The 25445-nt window shown below is 30.9% G+C and overlaps 1 protein-coding gene across 1 annotated transcript in view; it reads right to left on the reverse strand.

Annotated features, from left to right (window-relative positions):
* Nucleotides 1–5721: 5721 nt before the first annotated feature.
* Nucleotides 5722–25445, reverse strand: part of LOC124371225 — a 39789-nt gene continuing 20065 nt past the window's right edge. The window contains exons 5-8 of the mRNA XM_046829557.1: nt 19523–19690; nt 14649–14865; nt 9459–9618; nt 5722–6480 (exon numbers count right to left, since the gene is read on the reverse strand). Coding sequence (XP_046685513.1) covers nt 6300–6480; nt 9459–9618; nt 14649–14865; nt 19523–19690 — 726 coding nt within the window. The 3' untranslated portion in view covers nt 5722–6299. The remainder of the gene's footprint in view (nt 6481–9458; nt 9619–14648; nt 14866–19522; nt 19691–25445) is intronic.

The following is a 25445-nucleotide window of genomic DNA, read 5'->3' on the forward strand; positions in this document are numbered from 1 at the left end:
TCTTTAAAATTTAAATGGATACTTTTTTTACTAGCTGCTGAAACCTGAGTACTATCATCCACACATGACGCAAATTCAGCACTGTTACTATTAGATACACATCTTATACGTTTTGTTTATTTTATTAAAATAAAAAAATAACAGTTTGGTTCAATAACTAATAAACTGAAATTCTATTCAAAAGAGACTAATGTAAACAGGGAAAGTAAAGCTTAATGGAATTTCTAAGACCCAATCCTCTTACAGGATAAAGTTATAAAGTCTATACAAAGTGTCAAGGTAGTGTATATATTCAATAAACACAATTTTCATTTAATATCAAACATGTACAAGACAGTGCAGTTTGATGAATGGTTAAACAAGCATAGTATAATAAAACAAAAACCATTTGTAAAGCAAATAAAAGTAACCTTAGACAAAAATCGAGCTTTACAATATAGTACAGTTTGATGAATGGTCAAACAAGCATAACTGTAATAAGAAAACCCGTTTGTAAACAAATAAAAGTAACCTTAAACAAAAATTGAGCTTTAAATTGAATTTTCTTTGTGTTGGTAAGCTACTCTTAACTTGACATAGATAGTTCAAATTTTAATGGTATGCTTTGACAATACAGAGTGAAGACACAGCCACTATTTTGTTGATAAAAACTTTTAGAATTTTACGTACATGCTTGTGAAGATTTGTATTTCTTGCATTCAAATAAAAATTTATAAAGCAAAACAATATATATATATATAAAATTTGGTATCAAATCAAATGAAAACTAACTGTCATTAGGTTTAGCCTTCAATCAGCAACATCCTTGATTATTCACAACTTTTTCATCACCATCAATTTATTTCTAATGGATTATGACAAGATAGTTATGATTATATTCATGATGTTTTGATCTACAACAAATTTTAAATGCTCACTTAAATAATTATACAGGGTGTATGATAAAATAATGTAAACCCATTATATATTTTAAATCAAATGTTTAATTTTTATGGTGAAAATTGTAACTGGCATGAATAGAGAGCTCAATTTTATTAAGTTCTTTCACTATAAATTATTCAACTAAAGTTCAAAATGTACTCCAGAGTTTGCAACAAATTTCTCCAACCAGCATCAATAATCTGAATTGACACAAAATTGGATATTGACTGTTTACTGAAATACATATTGAACTCTTAGTTAAATAATTTATAGATAAGAAACCGTATGAATTAAGCTTTCTTTTTATGCCAGTCACTCATTTTAACATAAAATATTTAATTTAAAATATCCGATGGTATTGATTTATCAAATACCCTGTATATCAAATTATTACATATACAGATATTATTGAACAGCTCTGTTTAAAATATTTCTCAATACTTAACAAGTTTGTTTTAAAATGTGTTGTACATCCCAATATTTTGTATTGTATAGGTAAAATTTTAACATTACTTATATAGAACAGTCCGTAAGTTGTTAGGAGAGGAATAGAGGAACAGCAACTGTCACACTAAAGTAAACAAAAGCACACAAATTCCAATCTGCACAGCAGAACCAATTAAGAGTTATAAACTGATATTGGAGAACAAATTTAGGGATTTGACCATTTTAGGGCATGACCTACTCCAGGAACAAATGTACATATCAGTGTATATATCAATTTATTACAATTAACATAAATATTTTATTTCTCTATTTCAAATTTATTGGTTTAAAAATAATTTTCTATAAAATTGGGTTAAAAATAATAGTTTTGTTCATTACATGCACACCAAATAAAACAGATTTCAGATACAATAATTACCAGCCTGCAGTGTCAAATCACACTGAATATGACATTAAACCACTTAAATCATTTGGTACTTATTGCAATAGTTTGCTAGAAATAAAGTACCATCTATTATGAAAAGGGAAACTGATTGTAGCATGCAAACTACAAGACTATGTATATTTAGAAGTGACACTAAAATTTTTTTAACAAAAATATTTTACGATTTTTTGCAAAAATTATGAGTAAAATTTGAAAATTGATTGAATTTGAATGAATTAAAACAAATTTAGATGCTATGGCATACACTGCCACATTTTGTATTTGTCATAACAATTACAGTAATAGCAAAACCTTCTGTACTACTCCTTACACTTATAAACTGAAGATGTTACATCTTGGACAGTATTTGGATCTAACATTAATTCACAGAAACATTATTAACCCTTTTAGTGCCAGGGATCTCACTACAAGACGATGTAAAAAACATGCTTGAGTGCCAAGGGTCTCGCTCTGAGATGAGATAATCCTACACGAAAAGTGCCAGAATCTCAGAATGAGACGATTTCTATTTCATTTTTAGTACGTATAACTTTATCCCATACTGGCTGATGTCATAACAAAGGCCAATACATGAACTAAACGAACCTTTTCAACTGTTATTTTTACTTTGTATTGCTGTTAGGTGACTAACTAAAATACAAAACTTTCTCAGTTGGATCGCGGTGTCATGACGAGTACCGGAGCGTTTTTTATGTTATATAATTGTGCGTTTTTATTAATTTCAAATGTTTCAAAGTTATATTAGATATTAAAAGTAATTAAAAAAGTGGTGACAGTCACATAAGAAAACTTTAGAAGATGTTTGTGCTGGTTATACATCCGAGTGACCATGAAGACTGTTGTAGAGTTTGTTTGAAAATTGCCTGAGTAAGGTTATATTTATGTTTTGAGTTTCGTTTTAGTAAGTACTGTTATATTACATATGATTTTGCATTGTTTTAAAATAGTTTTTATCATTAAAGTATTGAAATTGTGAAAAGAATTAAAAAAGAGCTTTTAATGAACTTTAACTGAATGTTTTCCAAAATACAAAATCCTGAGTTTTTTAGCAAAGCAAACCTCTAGCGCTTGAATACTTTTTATAATTGTGTTTATTGTACACTATTAGGTTACTACACATGAGTTAAGGGTGTTTTAAAATGATCATTATCTAAAATTATTCAAATAAAAAAAATAATATTTTGTATAGTAGTTATTTTATTTTAAACTGGATTTTATTTTTTTCTGTAGAAAAAGTCACTGTCTAAAGTGATTTTTAATTTTTTTAATTTTATAAACATCTTATTCATATATACTCTCTGATGCACAATTAATTTACCTTCCAAACGAATTAAAGAGAAGCTTTTTATGATCAAAAATAAATGTTGGATACATTCTTTTCCAAAACACTGGCATTTTTTGTATTAACATAAAATTGTAATTAGATAAAAAATAACTCGGCACTTTAGAACAAGGATTTGTTTTTATCTCTGGTACTAAAAAGGTTAAACCCCATACATGTTCATAAAATATTACTGCTCAGTGATACAGTGAGCTGAGCGTCACCAGCATACTCTCTACAAGTTTACTGTTTACAAGTTTCTAGATACGGCTTGTTATTGTTTATTTCTTCCTTCCTACAGAACATTGACTGTTCTCTCAGTCTTGTTTACAACTTTGGTAATATGTCGAAAGCATATGTTTCAAAATATTAGCTTGTGTCAAACTGCAATTTATTAGCATTATGTATGTTTCGTTGTGTAAGGTTAATACAGCTGCTAATTACAATAACGAAAGTGAAATAAGATAATTTTTTGAAGAACCCAGTTCAAAGTTACAATACAAAAATGCCTGGTTGTCGGAAGATGACGGATGTTACAACAGTATAATATAACCATTTAATTTTAAATTAAAATTTAGGTACAGAAATTATACATGTTAACATATCAATAGCGGTTAAGTGGTTACTTTTAACTGGAAAAACATTTATGAAGTTTGTACTTTGTTTTATTACCTTTTTATTTGTGTTCTCTTTTTTACCAGATTTTATAAAGAAGACTATATAAATGAACGTCAGCTCAATGGACATTTAGAACAATTGAAAATGTACAGTATGTCTACATCATATAACAATATTTTTTTAAATCACACAATACAATAAAATGTTTATAAAACATTCCACACTGTAGTTTTTTGATTCCTATCCCTTTCATAATCTAAAAAATAAAGTATACTCCAGTGTAATTCTGAACACTGTAGTCAGTAATATTAAACAAATAATATATATGAGTGAAAAACTGTAAATTAATAACATTATGTTAAAGAGGGTTTTGTGTCAATATCAAAATTCATTCTATGACTGTAAATGAGGCCATACGTCTTTCCCTGGTGAATGTGTGTAACTGTATAATGTATAGGTTCCAATAACATCATTACATATGGCTCAGACAATTAAACTATGCTTTCATTCGTCTTTATTCAAAATGATAATAAGAAAATTTACTAAAAGAACTTTAAAAATCTGAGAAAAAAAACTAAAAGTTCACAAAAACTTATAAAAATAAATGGCATTTTAGAGTCACTTCTGCTACTACTAATAGTTCTAAATGTGAAATTATACAATTTTTACTACTCAATACACAAAGTGTTATATTTTTCTAAAGTCAAATTCAAAATATGCAATCCCATTGAGAAACTACATATGTTACTTATGTATTCAAACATAGAACAGAATATTCATGGAAATGTATTACTAGATGAGCAATGTAAATCATTCTCAAAATACTACATTCTAAATATTTGATAAAAAAGGTACTTTAAAATTTTGTTATATGATGATTGTTTACGTTCTTAAACATATAACTCTTTGTAGTTATAAAAAAATGCTTTGTAGTTTTCTCGCATCAAATAAATCCCTCTTCAGTTTTCAGCACTTGCATTACTTTCAAATTATAGCAATTTTACAGTATCCCACACTTACATGCACAGATCATTTTCCCATTGGAAAATGTTTAAACATGTTTAACTTTGTTCACATAACGTGTGTCTGATTTTTATATTTTTTTACAGTTTAATAAAATACGACTGATTATTTGTATAGAAATGTCAATCACACTGGGCTTGCTGGGGGGTGGGTGGAGGTCAGAGCTGGAATTGTAGATGTAATACCAGTTACACATATACATTTGGAATTGTTATTTCTTTTCATTAATCAGAAAACATCATTGACACATTTCAACACAAGCTTTCAACAACAGCTTAAAATTTAAATAGTAAATATATAAATATATATTATTCCTTACCTAGAACAGTTTATTTGGATAAAAGGTAGGGAAACAAGATTAAATTCCACTGGTATCTTTGATTCTAATTTCAAATCTTAAAATAAAAATTCGCTCAGTCGAGAAAATAAAAACAATTGTTTTTCTGCTTCAACAATGTTTGAGATTGTATCTAAGAGATATCAGTGAATGTAATCTATAATTATGCTGTGATCAGATTGGGTAAACTAAACAAATTTAATTTGCAACATCAATAAATAAGCTATAAAGCTATTCTACAAGCTCACCATATTTACAAATATACAATGACAGATTAATGACTAAACACTTTGTACTTCTACAAACAAAACTTAATAAAATAAATTCTTCATTTAATAAACACCTTTCAACAAGAACTTATAAATACATTATAAACAAACTTACACTTATTTACATCTTGTCTTTCATGCAATTGAAATATAATTTTGTAAAAACAAATATAATTTTTCTCAACAGACTAAAATACACATAATAACATTTGAAGTAAGGTTAAAATGCCTTGAAAACATCTAAAGGTATTTGAAACTGTATTGAATACACTTTTATCATCTTCAGAAACCATTGAAATTATTGAGTATTCCATCAGAACAATTCATAGATAGGTGGATCTATCTTCAATTTTTTAATTTATTTCCTTGAATTCCTGTTTTTGTTGTTGTTAGTGAACGTAAATTGGTTATAAACATCAGGAAAACACCATACAAATATTTTGTAAGTAAAAAAATTTGTTTTACAATCAAACACCCTCAATCTTAACATAAAAAACAAACAATAACTACTAATTAATTGGCTTTAAATTTCAAGGAGTGCTTGGGTAGTCCTGTTCTATGAAACTGCTACATTTTTGGTGTACTTAATAATTTTAGAGAGCTGTATTTAGAAAAATGTTCACTGAGGTAATTGTTTGTATGGTAAAATAAGTCAAAACAGTTACTTCTTGTGTTTATGTTAATATGATCTTTTATTATTTAGTTCTGAAGCTACGTATGAATGAAGTCAATGTCTAAAATTTAGTATTTATGATTTTCAAAGCATTTTATAACATATATAAAATAGACAAAGAATATGAAACCAAACTTAAAATGTTGAACCTGCATAAAATAAATGTATTAATTGACAAAGAGTTTACCTATGGATAAAAGAGAAGGTGAAGAAGAAACTAAGGAGATGAGGAATGCAGACTTGGATTACTGGTCAGTGAGCATGGAGGAGCGTAGCTGCACAAGAGGCAGTCCCTGGTAGAGTCTCTTCATGCCTCGGGGCAGGGCTCGACATGACGACAAATTAATGGACGAGAGCAGAGGGCACTTGGTGAGTACAGCTCTCACCGGTTCCAGACTCACTGATGATCCACAGAGGTCCAATGTCCTACACAACAATAAACATTTTAAAATACATACTGCCAACACATAACTTTGAGTACAGACTATGAAAGTGCTTGTTAGGAACAGGTTAATAATTTATACAAATACTTAAAATTGTACTTTTTGATATTTGTCAAAATTAATTATAATTATTTGAGAAAATAAGTTATTAAAATATTATCCCTCCAAGCGCCATCATATTTAATGAAATGCATGCTGTTTTGTGGAGTTTTACAGACTCTCCTTGTAAAATTCGTGAATAATATTAGTAACTTATATATAAAGTTTTCTATATCATTTTTTTCATAATGAACTATTCTTTCAGCCTCTGTAAAACATTGAAAAAAGGGAACTGTGATACAAAAATTGCTTGCATAACAAAGTATCCACATGTTTTTGAAGGAATACATTAATTTTGTCCATAAAAAAGAAATATATCCCAATCTAGTAAAGTTTATATTGATAAACTTTAAAAAAATATTTTTAACACTTAGAGTGCTAATCCCGTAATTTTACGGAAAAGCGAAACTTCCGAAGAATGCTAATCCCGTAGTTTTACGTGGTTGTCATTTCAATTGGTATTATATTACATTGTCCGTATTTAAACGGGTTTTGCCTACTCTACAATGTTATTTGGGTTTTTAGTAATACAATTAACTGCTAGAAAGCGTTAGATGTATTGAATGAGCTTAATGACAAAGCGACTTCGGTCGCATTGTTTACGTGCCGCTGACGTGACGTTCATTGCAGCCGGCAGTCGATGTCGCAATCATGGCTTATCGCAGCTTGAACGACAGTTGCGATCAGTGATGTATTAGATGAAGATAGTTTTATTGGTGTTGATAGTATTTTTGACGATTCTGACATCCATCCTGATTTCATGGAAGAAGATGAGACACATCTTTCAGGTAAGAATAAGTCTAAATAAACATCAGTCTAAAAGTTTGGTTATGTTATTGTTTTCGTGAATCAAACTATAATTTGTATTAAAATAAATTAACTTTATTCAACTAATATTCTATTCATATGAATAAAATGAAAATATACTCAAATTTTACACGGTATATTATTATGTTACAGATGCTGAAAACAGTACTGACGGCGAAAGTGATGCCGACGCATCAACATGCCGGCCTAGTTTTTTTGTCAAAAAACTACAAAACATAAAAACATGATTTGTATTATTCAAAGGACAGTTTATATTTGTAAATGGGTCATTGTAAATAATTGTATATATGCTTAGTTTAGTTTTTTAGATAAAAAAACTCTCAAAAAATTTTTTTTTTTTTTTTTTCAAAAATATATGTTTTTCAAAAAAGGTTTTTATGTGTAGTTTTTTAAAAAAAAACACTAACAATCTTACGTTAAAATAAAGACGAAAGTAAGCTGAATTAAGGCATGTAAATATTTTTCTTATACCTTAAATACTTTTTTTCTAATAAATTTGTGAAAACCACCAAAAACGCCCAGCATTCTACAGAGTTGCATGTTATATAGAGCCAGCACTCAAAGTGTTAACAACATATGTGTGAGCTTTGCTGTGAACAACAGATGCTACAAACGATATAAAATAATGTTCGGTACACACTAAGAGAAATTCAAAAAACCATTAATCAACGAAAAGTCTCTCAGGTTTTGAATGGTATAGATTATAATGCTGTTTGACTGTAAAATGGATTTAAGAAATGAATGTTTGTCATTAAAATTTTTGATGAATATATTAGTGAAGCCCCACGTCATCAAATATATTGATGATATACAGTAAAAAGGTTAATGCTGTTTCCAATTTAACAGAAGTTAAGCAATGCACGGAATACTAATAAAGGTATATGTTTTAATATATTTGTTAAATACTGTCCAATTTTAAATAAAATATATATATTATTATTTAATTATCTATATTTAAAGTTTTAAGTATACCGTAAGTGGATTTATTAAATAAAATAAATTGGTCAAATACCCTTTTTTTAAAGTAGATTTATAAACATAAAACATTAGAAACTTATTTAAAAAATAAAAGTTTCTTTTAATAATGTATAGTCCAAAATAAATCATATACTTATCATTCACTAATCATGGTATTTCATTTTCAAGACTTGAAGTGAAAGCAAAGAAATACGATTACATCTAACTTTTTATCTTCCAGTTAGGTTCTTAGTTCATTGCATATATATAGCCCAGACGTAAAAATGCTGTCTCTCCTTAAACACTTGGTGGTATAGTTAAACAATAGTTGTAAATTATTTCCAAACTGGTTTATTTCTCTCATTGAAATACTTATTTTCCATCCAAAAATATTACTACTATAATATATACATTTCCATACAGTAAAACAATAAATAATTGAACTTAGTGTTCTATTTTTGGTGATTTAAAAAAGGCCTGTAAAATGCTAAAAACAGCATGATTATTTTGAACCACTTCACCAGATCTAGGGTTAAATCGAACTGTTGCTGTAAGCAACTGCTGAGCAATAGAGTTCAACAGGTTAGCATAACTGATATAAGCTTTATATAATATTTTACTAAAATACTAGTCGTTCAATTCAAAGTTTAAGCTCTCAAAAATTATTGACACAAATGAAAAACTAGCAGTTGTTTACATACAGCACTATCAAATGATCCTTCTATTCCCTAGCAAACAAGTGCAAGTATCAAAATTTTAAAACTGATTTTGCTATTTGCTTGGTAAAAATATCAATCTAAAATAAAATTGATTCTGAACCATAAGTGCAATGCAGTAACCATAAACAAATGTTCATGGTAAAGAGTAGGGTGGTTGTTATAAAAACTTACATGAATATCAACAACAATCAAATACACATTTCAATGCAGCATAAACAGTAATGGCTCAACATAAAAATCAAAACTTATAAGGCATGAATGATCAGTCACAACAGGAATATCAAGTTTCAGTTTCCCATTAAATCTAATAATTCACTTTTTGTACACTTTATTTGTTTTAAAAATAGTTTGTAGCTACCTCAGTCTGCTGCTGCCACCCTGCTCGGCCAGTGCTGTGATAGCAGCATCCAGTGGTTCAGTAGCAGTGCTCCAGGCCAAATCCACCTCTACAAGGCTGTGGCTCCACTTCTTCACTATCAACTCCAGTCCTGAGTCATTAAGCCGCGTCACATAGCACCCTGCAATCATTCACTATCTTACAAAGGTTCCTCAAGGTATAAAATAAAACACGGAATCTATTCCCTTGACTACCCACAAGCAGAATTCAAGAGACCATTAACTTTATAATTATGTAAAGTACAAGCCACCTTCACTAATAAATGTCAAACCTAATTAAAAGTATATAAAAGAAGTAAACTTAACCCATTGCGGATCGTATTGTGTTGGCGCGCGGGCACCAGCGGGCACGAATTAATTTACGGTCAGCGACCGAGAACGAACAGCAATGGTGCGCCATTGTATCGCTCGCTATTGTATACTAGAATATTCAGCTGTGAAGGTATTCTATCAGATGGAACATGGGCCTGCTGGAGTATCCGTGATGTAGGAACGATAACACGCGAGCAAGGTTCCGGGGTGGTAGGGATGATGTCTGAATCATAGTCTAAATAAAGCAGCTCGGGCAAAGCGATTACAACATCCGGGCCATTGTCTAGACTACACCCGCCAATATGTACGTCTGTGTCGTTTAGCTGTGTCACAAACCTCAAAAGTATTATAATAACAACTGAGGAAAACACCCAATCAGAAGTGCTAAAAAGCAGAGAGTAAACTCATATGAATGATTTTTCAACTTTGACATACAACTGCGATCTGTAGGATATTTATAAAACTTTTGAAAACTCTAAACGTAGAACGTTGTTAAACACTCTCAGTTGACAAGTGAAGACGATCGCCCAATCTATCAGACATTAAAAGAACTATTTGGAAGGAAACTTAAAAGCAGACCGCTTTTGCGACCTGAGCTCGTCATTGTGCCTTAGGTTAGGCCTGGCCGCTGCGTGACGAGTCCAGCTCGTCAGTGATCTGCAATGGGCTAATATTTCATATAATTTTATGTTCTCTTTTCGTTAGAAAACATCAGACCTCTACCAATCATCCCAGCAGATAAATTTGTGCTAGATTAATAATGATAACACAATTCACCATGATAAGCTTCTAAATATATTAGTATTTTGAAATAGTATTATTAATTATTGTTCAAACTAAATAATAAAGGTAAAAATACATTCATTCTCATCATTTAAGTTTCAATTTGAATAAAAAAATATTGTAAATATCCTTCCTTAACCTTAGAAGTGGCAAGCTAATTATTGCCTTTGTGCAGACGTTTACTAAATTAATTATTATTAAAATATAATATGCGGAAACCTTAGTGTTATATATTTTTCCAATCTATACCAACAGATTATGAAGCTGGCACAAAAAACATTTAACACATAAAAATTTAATTATTTACACTGATTTTGCCATTTTACTTAATTTTTAAACTGTTTTATACATCATGATATTTGCTTGAAATTGATTTTGTTCTTCAGCTTGACTTTCAGAAAGACAATGTTCAAGCATATAAAAAAGTATAATTGTGTGTGTGTGTGTGTGTGTGTGTGTGTGTGTGTGTGTGTGCGCGCGCGCGTGTGCGCACGTGCACTTGTGTGTGTGTATATTTATTTTGTAGTTATAAAACATATTTTATTTATTTTATCAAAAACAGTGTTCATTAAAATTACAATTTAAACAAGAAAAAATAAAATCATTCCATTGCCATAGCTACTAAGCACGTGCCACAGCCATCAAAATTACTGTGATGTTTTTACCTTCAATACTGTATGAAAATGTAAAGGAATCTAGGCTGAATAATGTTATATTTTCTGTGAAGGAAATTCTTTAACCACTTGTTTGACGCAAAACAATGTTACAGAAAAATAATTACACAACTTAATATTGGTTGAAAAGTTTTTGGTAAAAGGAACAAATTGATATATTGTTGTTAAACAGTTTTCGAAATGACACAAAATGATATTATATCGTTGGAAAACAGCCAATGTGTAAATTGAAAAAATTAATTTCGCCCTGATTCACACCTTGTTGCCATGATTACACCACGAACGCAGCTATTCATTGAAGTTACTAGCAAGAAAAAAAAGTATTGTAGTCTGTCATACAGTCTATTTCGGAACAGAACATAACCTAGAAACAGAGATTATTTTCCTATTGCTAATGAAAGACATCTTTTCTTTTCCCGACTTTTTATGCAATACCTATGATACATCCCACCTTTTCAAGGCTTTATTTAGTTTCTGTACAAATTCCTGACTTCCAGACTTTTTCTGACCCCTAGACACCCAGAGTAAGATGACTATAAAAATTGTAAAACGTGTTATAATCAATTCCAAGGTATACAAACGTTTTTAAATTAATTTGTTTCTATAGAAATACTGCTTTTTTTTAATACATGCAATAGCTTTATTAACATGTTGGTTGTATGTAAAAAATTTCAAATTACCAAAAAAGTTATTTTTATTTAAAACATCTGTACAAAATCTTAAATCTGTATATTGCTTATAAAACATTTATTTTTATGTGGAAAAAGAGGACAAGTTAATATTATTGTTTGAATTGATACCAATTGTAAAACCTAAACAAAATTGCAATGAAAACACGAGTTGTGTTTTTAGCTCAAAATAATGATGAAAATTTAAGTACTGTTAAAAAGAAATACATATATTATTGAGATATTTAAAAAAATAAAATCTGAGAAAGTACCTATTTTATCTTATGCTTTACAAGTATCAAGAAAGTTATAATTAATTTACTTACTCTAAAATCTGCTAGCATCATCGAAATTAGTACTTTACAGGACATTCTAGAGTGGTTGATGAATTTAATTTATATAATGTTGTATTTAATTTGACTTAAAATATATACGTATATAAAACAAACAACTTGAACTGACTTGGATACAACACGATAACTGCTGACCGATGATTACATAGGTAGTGAAATGATATTACACACCTCCTTGGGTATAAATACTATTACTATAATATGTTTTATGTTGTATGCACAAATAAAATAGAATTCGTCTCTTTTACGACTACTGAAATTTTGTTTGTATTTCAGAAATGAAACATTTCCGTGGTGCTATTCTAAAGTTTCTACAGAAATGATGACCTCTATTAAATTATCAAAGTACAGAATTTCATCGATGCAAATGGCCAACTATCATAAATCTTGACTTTTACAAATTATTGTATTTTCTTTGACTATTCATAGTCAAATAAAGAACAGCCAGTTATGTTTTATATACAAAAATTAAAGTTCAAAATCGCATATTTTCATTGATACATGCCTATGTTAGGTTGGAACGTAGCCTTAAACATTAAATCATGAGTTAAAATAAAATAGTACACGACTGTCAGAAATTCAATGGGTGCCACCTTCCAAAAGAGGAAAAATCATCAGAAATCCGACGGTTGCCATTGCTATAAATACCAGTACAGTACATACAGAAAATTGTTAGATGCCATTAAACATACCAAGACACCACATAATTACATTAACCCTTCGCACGCCACTAATAAATAAATCAATTTTTCTATAACGCCAAGACAAGTACCATATTTTTCTTTCTTTAAGTTCAAAGTTAATTTTTGATATAACTAAATTTAAAAAGTTAAACGCAAAACAAGTATAAAACAGAGCATTTTACTTACAATTAGTGTATTTATTGATAAAAATAAAAAAGAACTTTTTACAAAACTGTTTATTTCAATTTCAATTTCATTTATAAAACAAGATAAATATTTAAAACTAATCACCACACAATGAAGAATAATAAAGAGATACGTAGTAGACGCGCACTCGTGACAACCGAAAAAGCAGTAATACACACCACAGATATGTTTGCACCCTACGAGACGAATAGACGATGGTCAAAGTAGACAAAGGGCGCTCCCTTCCCCATGCCGCAGAGTGAAGGTTGAAGGTCTTTATAAACACTTTGTTGGCAACCACGATAAGCACAGAGTGTACACTGGGCATTTTGTGAACTAAAAAACTGGCCAAGAGACATAATCTATATTATCGGATATAACTATTTGGTGTTTTGGTCAAAGTCTACCATTCTAATATAACTGTCTACGGCATGGGAAGGGTTAATAGATCAAGTTAATTATAACTGAAAGGAACTGCTGATGTTCCGTCAGGCTTAAATTGAGAGAATAATACAATTTATGTTCCATTCACTGTTTGCAATACAAGTCTTTAACACGTTCGCTGCGGGCGGTAATTGTGGTTACCGCTGCTACGCTGCGCTAGGAGCGGGCGGTAACTGTGGTTACCACAGAGCCTCTGTTCTGAAATGAGGTCAGTGTGCGGCCAGCACTCAAGCTATCACAACGATGTATTTCTCGCTCCTCGGGAGGTACTTTTCCCGCATTTTTATGCACATCGTTTTCACATTAGACTTTTTCATTATTTTTAATGATTTTTAAAGTTTTTATAGTGGTAAGCGGTTGTGTAACACAATGCATCTTCCCCCGGAACCAAGTGGTATACAATAACCAAGTTCAAAGCGTACAACAGAGCCAGTATTGAGTTCAAACGACGAGGATGACAACATGGACGATGTGGAGTACCAGACGGACTCGGAAGTTGAGGATCCTGATTACGAGACCAACCCACGCCAATGGAGCGCTCACAACTGGATTGGAATACATTTTTATACACTTATGTACTACAATATTTTTTGTATCATTTAAAGTAAACATTTAAATATATTTTGTTATAATTATTCACCACATTTTTAAAAATAATAACTGAATTTGAGTGAGTTATCAGAGATTTATATAAACTTTTACATTCATTTTGGTTTTCAAATTTACGTATAAATATTGTTTATATGTGTCTAAAACGAATAAAATACAATTGACTTAGCTACAATGTATTCATTTGGAATATTCCCACTGCCATAAAAAGGCGTTCCCTAGTGGGAGCGGTAACTAGGGTTACCAGCTGGCAAGGAAGACTGTCTACTCAAAATGGTAGAGAGTGATAACTTTTGTGATTTATGAGTAATTTTCATATATTTCTATCATATTTCATCCAAAAGTAAGTAAAAATATATTTTAAAATTTCAGCATATAGGGAACTCTATATAGGGATTTTTAGCAGCGAACATGTTAAATAGAAAACATATATAACTAACCTGAAAGGAAAATGTGCTCCAGATCCCACGCTGGAACTCTGACCAGAGAAGAGTCTGACACTTTGTTACAGCCCCTAACATCCAGTAGCCTTAGCTTCTTGGATGATTTAATGATTCTCTGTAATGCTTCATCATCAATATAAGGCTGAGATGTCAATCCTTCGACAACACCAGCTACACTGAGCTCCTCAAGCTGGGGAAATCCTTGAGAAGTAGCCTGTTAACACATAATAACATTATTTATAACATTTACCGTGATATTTTACTAGACCCCAAATTCAAATGCATATACCACACACAGGAGCAATATTGTGAATGTGTAATAGTGTTGAGTCGGATTTGAATTGGAATGTATTTTTCATGTTTTAGTGTAATATTCTGTTTTATAGTGTTGTCGAACTTGAATAGTGTAGAAAAGTTATAAAAGCCATACTGTCGATTTTGGAATAGTGTCAAATCAATTTAGCGTTAAAAAATGCAGTTCAAACAACACAGAACAGAACCAGCACTCATCCAATACAATGGTTTGTTGTTATAATTAATCAGTAGTTTAAGCATCATGTGTTATATTTTTTATACTGTGTATTTTACATACGAGTATTTTAGCCGTTTCCAATTATTAATGGAACTTTATTTAATGATTTTAAAGAAGAGAAAAATTTACGCTTTAGGTATGAAAAAAATTATTTTGAACTACTTTTTCTGAAAATATATTCCTTGAAAGCCTTTCTCTTGTTTAGAATTGGTACATTTGTCTTACTAAACATCTTCATATGATTTATTTTTGGAAAAAACAACGTTTTTAACCCTAGACCTGATCAGTGACACTCACATACAAGGTGTGGCTAGAAAATAACTGGATTAGAATTGGCGGGGGGGCACAGAACGAACGCAATAAGACTAAAGACACTGCTGGTTATGTGAATTTCCCTCCCACCCCTCTCTGCGTCAGAAAAATATTCAATATCCAGAAAGTACAGCATGTGAACATCCAATTCCTTTTCAACCTTGGGAAAAAATGGATATTAAACATTCGTAATGTTACAAGTGTATGATGACAACTCTTTATCATGAATTCAAGTGTTTAAGGGGTTTTAACAATTTTTAAATGACTAAAAAGGCACGAGTGACAACACATGCATTGGCAGACCGCCGTCATCAAAAACTGATACTTACATTGAAAACATCAGTAACCTTGTTCGACTATATAACCGATGATTAGTCAGAATTACTACATTAGCTTCCTAACTACCTTACGTGAGCATATACAGAGAAAACGGAACAATTTGTAAAAAACATGTCAAGGATTCTCCACCAGGCTACTCAGCTCCAGCTCACAAAGTTTTGTCAGTGAAGACGTTTTTGGCTAAACACAACATCCCCGTCTTAGATCATCTATCCCACTCACCCGATTTAGCCTCCTGTAACTTTTTTTATCATCCAAAGTCAAGTCAGATTTGATAGGAATTAGATTTGCTACTGTTATAGCAGTAAAATAAAAAGTGGTGCAAGTCATGAGCAGTGTTACTGAAAATGATCAGCTATGGGCGGAATGAGTACAAGAGCCAGGCGAATCACGAAGAGTGGTAGGGGGAGCCGCGTGACCAGGTGTAAGATATTTAGCCTTATTGTGTTTTTTCTATGGCTCTGCCAATACTAATCCGATTATTTTATATAGCCACACTCCCTTTACCCTGTTTCAGTATTACAATCTGTTTAAAACTATGCCTAACAACAGGTCTAGTAGTGAGTAAAGTACTTGTTCATAAGAACAGATTCCAAAATTTTTTTCTACAATAAAAATTAAAAATTATAATAACAATATTCAACAAGTACTGATTTGCTTGGATGCTTCAGAATATAACAGCATTGTATGATACTTGTGTTGCTTTGAAGCCAGGTTATCTTAGTTTACTTTTTATTTGCGTTTGATGCTCTTGAGGTTTAAGAGCAGTGTTTTTAAATTAATCAAAAACTCAAAATGTTATGTTCAGTTTAAAGTTGACTGAAAATAATTACGACTTTCACAATTATTCATTAAAGTAATGCAAAATTCTTGGGAATCTGATGATCTCATCTACCCCTCCCTAACGCCGCCTCACTACTCTTCGCTCCTGGCCCAAACTGACAAATTGTGTCAATGTAGTAACTGTAAAATAAATTTACCTGGTAATTTGAGATGTTATGTAAGAAGTGTTGCATTTAATGACAGTCAATATGTAAGGTATCTGTTGATTTCAAGAGACTTTGAGTAATTTTTAACTTTTTGACTGTTTAAAATAAGAATTTGTTGAGACATTTTTACAATTTTCATAATTTTGAGATGTTTGATATATTTGGATATTTGTTGAAATTTTCACAAGCATTAAATTTTAATTTTAAAGCAATGTTAATTTTAATATTCAATCTTTTTAAAGTAAAGTAGTTACAGATTTTTATCAAGATGTAAAGAAGATTGAGAAATATTTGTTGAAGAATTTTAGTTGAATTTTTACAAGAATACATTTTAATTTTGAAGACAGCCAGAATCTTTGTTTAGTTTATGAGTGAGTAAATGAATTTTATTTTGAAAACAAAGAATTTTAAAACAATTTGGAATTATCTTTAGTTTTCTAAAAATTGTAGACATAGAATAATAAATCCTTGTGTTTTCAAGCAACTTTAATTTTCAATTCAATTTCACCTTTGAAATTACACTTTAAATTCACTTTATATTCAAATTACTGTGTATTGTAATTAATTAAGGATATACAATATACATATTCTCCAAAAAAAGACCACACAAATAAATACTACTTCACATAGTTTAGAAAAAATAAACCTCCTTTTAAAACTTTAAAAGTTAAAACTGTCATAAACCTGTATCTTTTTGATTTAATTACCTATAATTTTCAAAACCCAGAACTATTAAAACCTCACAGTAATAATCACTCATACAATACAAGGCATAAGAGTTTGGTATACATTTAACAAATTAACCAACACACAAAATAGTTACTCTGTAATTTCTTGAAAGTATTTCTCGATAATTCTTCATTAATATCCATTCAAAATATTATGTATGGCTTTTAGACTACTCTTTTTATTCACTGAAAGAATGATTTTGCACAAAATCTAGAAAACACCCTACATTTTATTGACCAAAGTTCTGAGATATTGACTACCTGGACCAGTGGGATTGGAACCTCTTGTTTTTGAGCCTGAGTTTGTACTTATCAATATTAATTTTATTACAGTTTTTAGCTACTCTTTAAAATAGAGACAGGCTTGGCTGTAGCTGCAAATGTAACTTGGTCATTAATCTTTGTGATTTTTATGGCAATAAAAATATTTTAATTTGAAAATCAGAGCATAGTTAAAAAAATTAAATATATAAATTTTAAATTACAAGATGACCTAAACATTACAAATTTAGTCTAGTTTCAGAAAATGTATAGTTTTGTATGAGTCTTTGGTAAATAAATTAGTTTTAGAGCAAAAATTGAAAATAGTACAGGAGACGTGGGTTTTGTGGTCAAAAACAAATAAATTTGTAAAAATGTTTATACATTGTAATAAACTGTAAACCTAACTATATTTAGTATCATTTTATTTACAATAAACTAGAGAACACTATAATAATAAATATCTTGATAAAACCTAAAGTTTTTATTTTTTTATGGTTAGTAGAAACCAAAATTGTTTTAATAACTTTCTAAAAGAGAGATAATTACCTGATAAAAAACTGTTAAAAATGTTTTGAGGATTTATGAAATTTTAAAATAACCTAAAGATCATAAATTTACTATAGTTTTTTATATAAATAAAAAACTGTAATAAATATAATAATATTTAGGTAAAGGTATTTTTCTTACCATCCACATCCTGTCCTAAAGATGGTACAACAAAACACAAAACAAAAATAGCAACACCATTCTAAATTTACTCTGCTGTTAAAAAAACATTATAAAAAAACCAGTGCTGTGTTCAGCAACTCTTTATCTTTCCAAGCATGTGAATCATGTTGATACTTGATTATTTACATATTATAACAAATGAGATTAAGCGGGCAGGCCAAATCAACGGATATCCATTGATTGGCATTTAAGGAACAAACAAAAAAAAAACCACGGATATCCGTTAAATGACAGTCTTAGGGTTAAAGCCATATTTATCAGAGGTGATTTAAAAAATATAAATACAATTCTCAAAACACAAATTTAATGCTTACTTTTAAGGGAAATGTTTGTAGTTGGCAGCACCGCAGCAAGATATAACAGCATTTTTGCAATATAAGTATAGAACAAATTAGTTTGTGCAAAATTACTACCACCCACAAGTTTAACATCAAAATGTGCCAGAAAAACATGATCTATAAAACAATTTTATTCTTAGCCTAAAAAACTTATACTTGCACCACTGTCAGCTCCTATATTAACTGTAACCAATTTATCTCAAATCCATTTAAGTCTCTAGTTGTCATTTTAATATGTGTTCAATACATTTTAGGGTTTAATAATTCCTCCATTCAGAAAAACTGATGAATATAATAACTTTTTTATATGTATTCATCATGACAATATTGTGTAAATAAAAAATATAAACAAATGAACAAAAACCAATTACATAAACTACAAACAATGGAACTCAATTCTTAATTTAAGTTTTATACATACGAAATAAATAATACTAAATAAATTTATATTATCTAAATAAATGAATTTAGAGAGAGCAAGTCTGTTATGAACAATGGTGTTTTAATGATCCATAACAGTTCTAATGGGAATTAAAATATACATTGTAATCCCCCAAAATAGGTAAATTGTAAATAACATAATTTGAAACCAAACCCATTCTGTTCATGACCAAACTATTAATTGAATTGTTAGAGATACCTGTTCATTAAATGAGACAGGTGACAGAGCTAGCTGACTATTGGTAAGCCTGAGCACTCGTAGGGAGGGACAGCCTTCCTGCAACTTCTCAATATGGATATATGCAGTGGTCTGAGCAACAGTCCTCACATTGGCTAGGTCAAGTACTTGCAGATTTGGACAGTGAGTCTGTAACATGAAATAAGACAGGTGAGAGAACCAGCTAGACTGTTGGTAAGCCTGAGCACTCGTGGGAAATTAAAGGCTTCCTGAAACTTCTTAATATGTATATATGCAGGTCTGTAACATAAAATAAGACATGCAAAAGAGCCGGCTAGACTGTGGGTAAATCTAACCTTTCTTCAGCTCCCCAGTATTGTCTGGATCAGTCTTTATTTTGACCAACAATAATTGTGTATCTATCTCAGTGATAAATATAAAAATATTTATACAGTTAATGCATTTCCATTTATTTTGCTGTATTTATTTTCCATTTATTATTAAGTGTTTACTTTTCAACACTTAATAATTCACATATTTTTGTGATAACTTAGCTCTATTTTAACTTAATATCTTATTCTTACTGTTACATGAAAAATAAAGTCCAATCATGAAATTGGAGGCAAATTTTGATTGAAATGTAACTTAATTCTTTGCAAAAGAGCAACAATAAGCAACAAGAACTTAATCGTTTGATTTATGTAGCTTATGAAGTGGGATGAAGCAGCCAACATCATAAACCGAGAGAGACTTTTTTCAAACGTAAACTTATTGAAGCTTCATTCATAAAACTATCGGATCAACTGCTATATCAACCTTATGTTAAAGTTAGATCAATTTGCCTACCAAAATTAAAAAAGAATTAACTGGAAAACCCTAAAAAAACATTATAAAAATTTAAAAAAATCAAACTATAAAATTTGTACACACACCACAACATTGAGAACCAGGATGAAAACAAGGCTGGAGATTGTTTTACCCTTTACCCTCCCTCCCCTTCCAATCATCGCCTTTCTTTATTTCAGATGACCTGCAACAATACAATAGGAAATGCCAACATAGATTTTCTCCCCTGTCTTCCACCTTCCCTTGTGCGTGCAACGTGTTGTGTACTACTCTTTGTTCTGTGCAGTGACATCGCTTGAGTTTATTCTCACCAGTCTAGACTATGCTGTTGGTGTACCAGTCAGGTATTCTTAATTTTTTTCATGTGCAACATATTATGTTGTCAAATTAAGTTTAGTGTGTGGTAAGTAATCGCCACTCCTTTTAGTTTGAAGTTTTTTGTTCATGAACAACCTCATGTATTAAGAGTTTTTTAATAGCTGAGAAAGAGGACAGATTATAATCCTAAAAAATTAGTGATCTATTTTTGAAATATATAAAGATAGCAAATATCCCAGTTTATGTCTTAATAGGTGTATGGAGAACCCTTTACCTACTAATTTCTTCATCCCTTCAACTCTTGCATACTCTAGCACCCAGAGAGAGGAAGAGTTTTCTTTTTGTTTTTAAGGGCAAAACACTCTGAGGTTGTCATTGTTACACATAATTAACGAAATTCTTATAGTTCCAAAGCATTCCAGAGCTAATAACAAGAGAATTCATAGATATAATAGCTCCTTGACTGTTATACATATTGGCAATGTTCTGTTTCCTGTATTTACTTTCTGTTGGAATTGTATCATTCAATGGTTCACACCTCTGCCTGAAAATAATTGGTGATTCTTCCAACAATTCTTAGTGTTTCATAAGTGGCCTATACTTTGACCAATCTGCATACTATATAATGATATACTCCATAAGTTTTTTTGTTTGTGTTCTTTATCAATTTCTTCTTTATGGTTAAATTCTACATGATAGTTCCTATCAAAGTTACATATAAACACACCGTCACTAGGCAGATATAAGATTGGGCTCTTACGGATTTTTTTTCTTATTATCTCAGATTTTGCCATTCTAATTAATGTATCCTCAGCATTCTCTTTTTACCATTTCTGGTAAAGGTAAAAAAAGGTCTAGCAGGGCCTCTATGGCTGCTGTCAGGTAAGATTTTATTGTTTCTGTATAATGGCCATAAATGTTTGTACACCAGTATTGTGTCTACCAGTATTATCCTGTTGTTACTGAAGTATATTATCATTTACTAGCAGTAATAGTAGGCCATGCCATGCAAGAATTCCATAGCGATGCGTAAACTTAATATCATGGTATACATTCACCTTAATATACTCGGGCTGTAGCCCTACATTCTCCCAGCAATCACCATGTAGAAAATTTAATTGGTTGTGTAAAAATCTAATGTTTATTTTTAAACTTTACATATTTCAAAAGTAAACATATTATACCCATGTTGTAAACAAACAAAATTCAACATTTACAAAAGATTTTAAATGAAGCTATTTACATCATTATACTAAGAGTTATATAGGGTTACCAAGGATTATTAAGTGCGGTAAAATTTATATGCTTTTTAGTATAACTTTACAAACAACTACTTTACAAGAGAATAGACCTTCACATTCACATGAGGATTGTGTATGACAGTAATAATGTGGAGCTAGAACCAATACTGTGTGGCAATTTGGTAAAAGGTTAACTGTACTTTTAATTTTAAATTATATAAGAGGATTCCAGGATATATTCCTTTTATTTAGAAAGAGAGATATATATATTGCTAAAAATGTGTATTTTAAACAATGTTACATATGTTAAATGTACCACAAGTAAAATAAATTTTGAACTATTCCTACTGATGATTAAAAAATATAAAGATAAAAACACAAATTTATTTTTATAAAAGATATATCCATTAACACACATGTATATATGCTACAAACAGCAACTACAGTATTATTATCTAAATTTTATTATAGGTTACACTTATGAAAAATTCAAACAAGTTTAATCTATTCCGATATTCTATATTTCAAGTTTAATTAATTTTCTTAATTGTTACTACTAGGGCTATCCAGAAAGTACATTACGTTTAGATACAAACAAAAAAACAAAGTACAAGAAAAAAATTGTGTCATTTGAAAGTCACACTAAAATACTATTGTCAACGTAGTCACCATACAAATTTAGTCACTCATCATGGCAGTGAACTAAATTTGAAATTCCAGCATTAAAACATTCTGCCGCCTGAGATTTCAACCAGATATGCACACCTTCCCGCAGTTCCACGTTGTCATTAAAGCACTGTATCACACACCAGGTGTTCATTGCTGGGAACAGGTGGTAGTCGCTGGGTGCAAGGTCCGGGCTGTAAGGCGGATGTGGGAAAATTTCCCACTTAAAAGCATCCACGACTTTTCAAGTATGATTTGCCATGTGTTGATTTTTGGTACCCATCTTGCACAAAACTTATGGTAACCTAACTTCTGTTTAACAATTTTGTATAGCGAATTCCTTGAAATTTGAGGAAAACTAAGTGAGAGTTCTGTTATTGTGAAACAGCAATCTTCTTTAATCTCTTCATCAATTTTAGAGACAATTTTATCAGTTACAATGCTAGGCCGTCCACTTATTTTGTCATCATGCACATTAGTTCAGCAATTTTTAAACCTAATGCACCAATGATGCACTCCACCTTCAGTATCACACCGTTTCCATAAACTTCACATAGTTGTCGATAAATCTCAATTGTTTTATTGTGCTTAGCCAACAAAAACAGTGTTTCTGACAGCATTTCACAACTTGTGAAATTTTCAACTGCACCACACATTTTAAACTGCTACTGTAAAACAATGAGCAACAGTAATCTCTCACTAGCACGGATTGATAGCCACTGAACGTAGAAACGCCCTGACATCAAAATAGCCGTGATAGTCTCTCCTATATCGGTTGGCTACAGAACAAAACGTAATACATGAAATGAGAAAGCAATTCACTAGACACAAAGAGCAATTTTTTAAAGGCGATAAACCATCAAGGGAGCAGTAAGACTGTCTTGAACTGATAAGGGATAGTACACTGATTAGGTTATTCCTGAACTGAGTCAAGGAAATGGATAATAACAGAGAACAGAGCGCAAGGACTTGCACTATACTGTAAGGTTTATGGATTTATACTTTCCAAAAGTGAAAATCAAGAATACAAATGAAGACAGCGACCCGGTTGCCCTCAAAACATGCAGATGTTTCTTTTAGGGATTTAACTTAAAATTGTAAATATTTTAGATGTGATTGACTGCAATTTTATGATCCTGTCAAGCAAAAGCTACAAATTACAAATACAAATAGGATTCCTCATATTACATCATAAGTGCTCTCACTAAGAGAGCTAACACTTCAACTTTAGGATTCCTCCCTCTGGTCTAAGATAGTTTCAAACTGTAATCTTTTGAGCTATTAAATAACAAATAATGGAATGTTGTATGGAAATTCGAATAAGAATATCTTCAAATGGCCATCACTTATTTCATTAGTGCATGCCAATTAGAAAATATCCGAACTAAAAATATGTTCCTGTTATCTGACAAGAAACTGTGTGTGAAGCCGCGGGTAATTACTAGTTTATATATAAATACACAAAGCACAATAAAAGTATAGCGTACTGATCGATTTAGGTTTGTCTACTGCTGAGCTAATTTTTTATACTGACATCCATGCAAAGATGTAGTAGACATATGATAATACATGAAAGTGTGAACTTTAATTCAAATATAATTTGCTTTAAAGTCCTTTTTTATAGAACACTTGTACTGATGAGTCAAGTGTGGTATGGGAATGTATGTATGCTCTCCAAAGGAACTGGCAGAGAGGTACAGTAGTTCTTGGATGGGTGCCAGGTTATAAGGGTATAACTAGAAATGAAATAGTGCAAGCCCAGGCCAAGAGAGACTCTGAAAGGGAATTGGATTTTAGCCAAACTAATTACTGCAGATCATGTGGGGAAGCACAAGGATCCATGAAACGCAAATGGCTGGAATGCGCTGATACCTGTGCAAGAAGGAAAAGTTACTTTGGGGCCTATGTATTGAGCCCAAAGGAGGTATGAGAACAGGAATCCATAAATCTTATAGCTCTCTTCAGAAGCCTTAGATTTGATAGGAGAGCAGAAGACTTTTTAGGTTTAATTTCAAAGTAGTACACCCATCCCTAAGAAGAATGAAAAATCAAACATTATTTTCACAGCCATGTTATAGCGATTGTATGTTTGTGTACCTCCAAGGAGTTGTCAATGCATAGCACATATGGTTTTCCATGAACTTTTATCAAATATGTCATGGCATAAATATAAACTGTATTAAGATACATCAGAAGTTCACCGCATACATCTATGAACTCTGTGTTGAAAATAAGTCTTCAAAAGTTCAATAATCAATTATCCTTATAAGTACTACTGTGAAGCTGGCAGTGTCCACATTGTTTTGCTCTAAAGAGCATATTAAGCTCTATAAAACAATAAAAATATTATTCTGAACAAAAGATGACAATCATTTGGTAATTCTAAGCAATATATGGGTCAACCTCGATTTTTCTCATATTACAATATAATGTTCCAATAGTCAATTAGAAAAGGAAATGACTAGAATTTCTTGCCGGAAAGCAGTTATACGGAGCAGGCAATCGCCAGACGGTCATATATTGCTTAGAGTTACCTATTAGTGATCAGGGGCACTGACGTGATCTGGGCTTCAAATTTGGAACTACTCGAGTTAATTTTTTTTCTAAAAGAGCAAGCAGCGCGAAGCGCTGCGCAGAGGGCAGGCATCGTGCGTGATCCTTTTTTTATTAAAAATTTCTGATAAATTGTTATTACATATTACAATATAATGTAGGTAATGTATGTAAAACAATTTTAAACACATAATTACATGCTGGAAAGCAAAGTAAACCAATATAATCCGCCCAATACAAAATCTCCGTAAAAATCTGGTAAAGGAATCTGTGTCATTCCTTTGGCCTGAATCAATTAAGTATATACAAAGATCACGCAC

The sequence above is a fragment of the Homalodisca vitripennis genome, unplaced genomic scaffold (assembly GCF_021130785.1).
Source record: "Homalodisca vitripennis isolate AUS2020 unplaced genomic scaffold, UT_GWSS_2.1 ScUCBcl_1137;HRSCAF=4382, whole genome shotgun sequence".
Classification (NCBI taxonomy): domain Eukaryota; kingdom Metazoa; phylum Arthropoda; class Insecta; order Hemiptera; family Cicadellidae; genus Homalodisca; species Homalodisca vitripennis.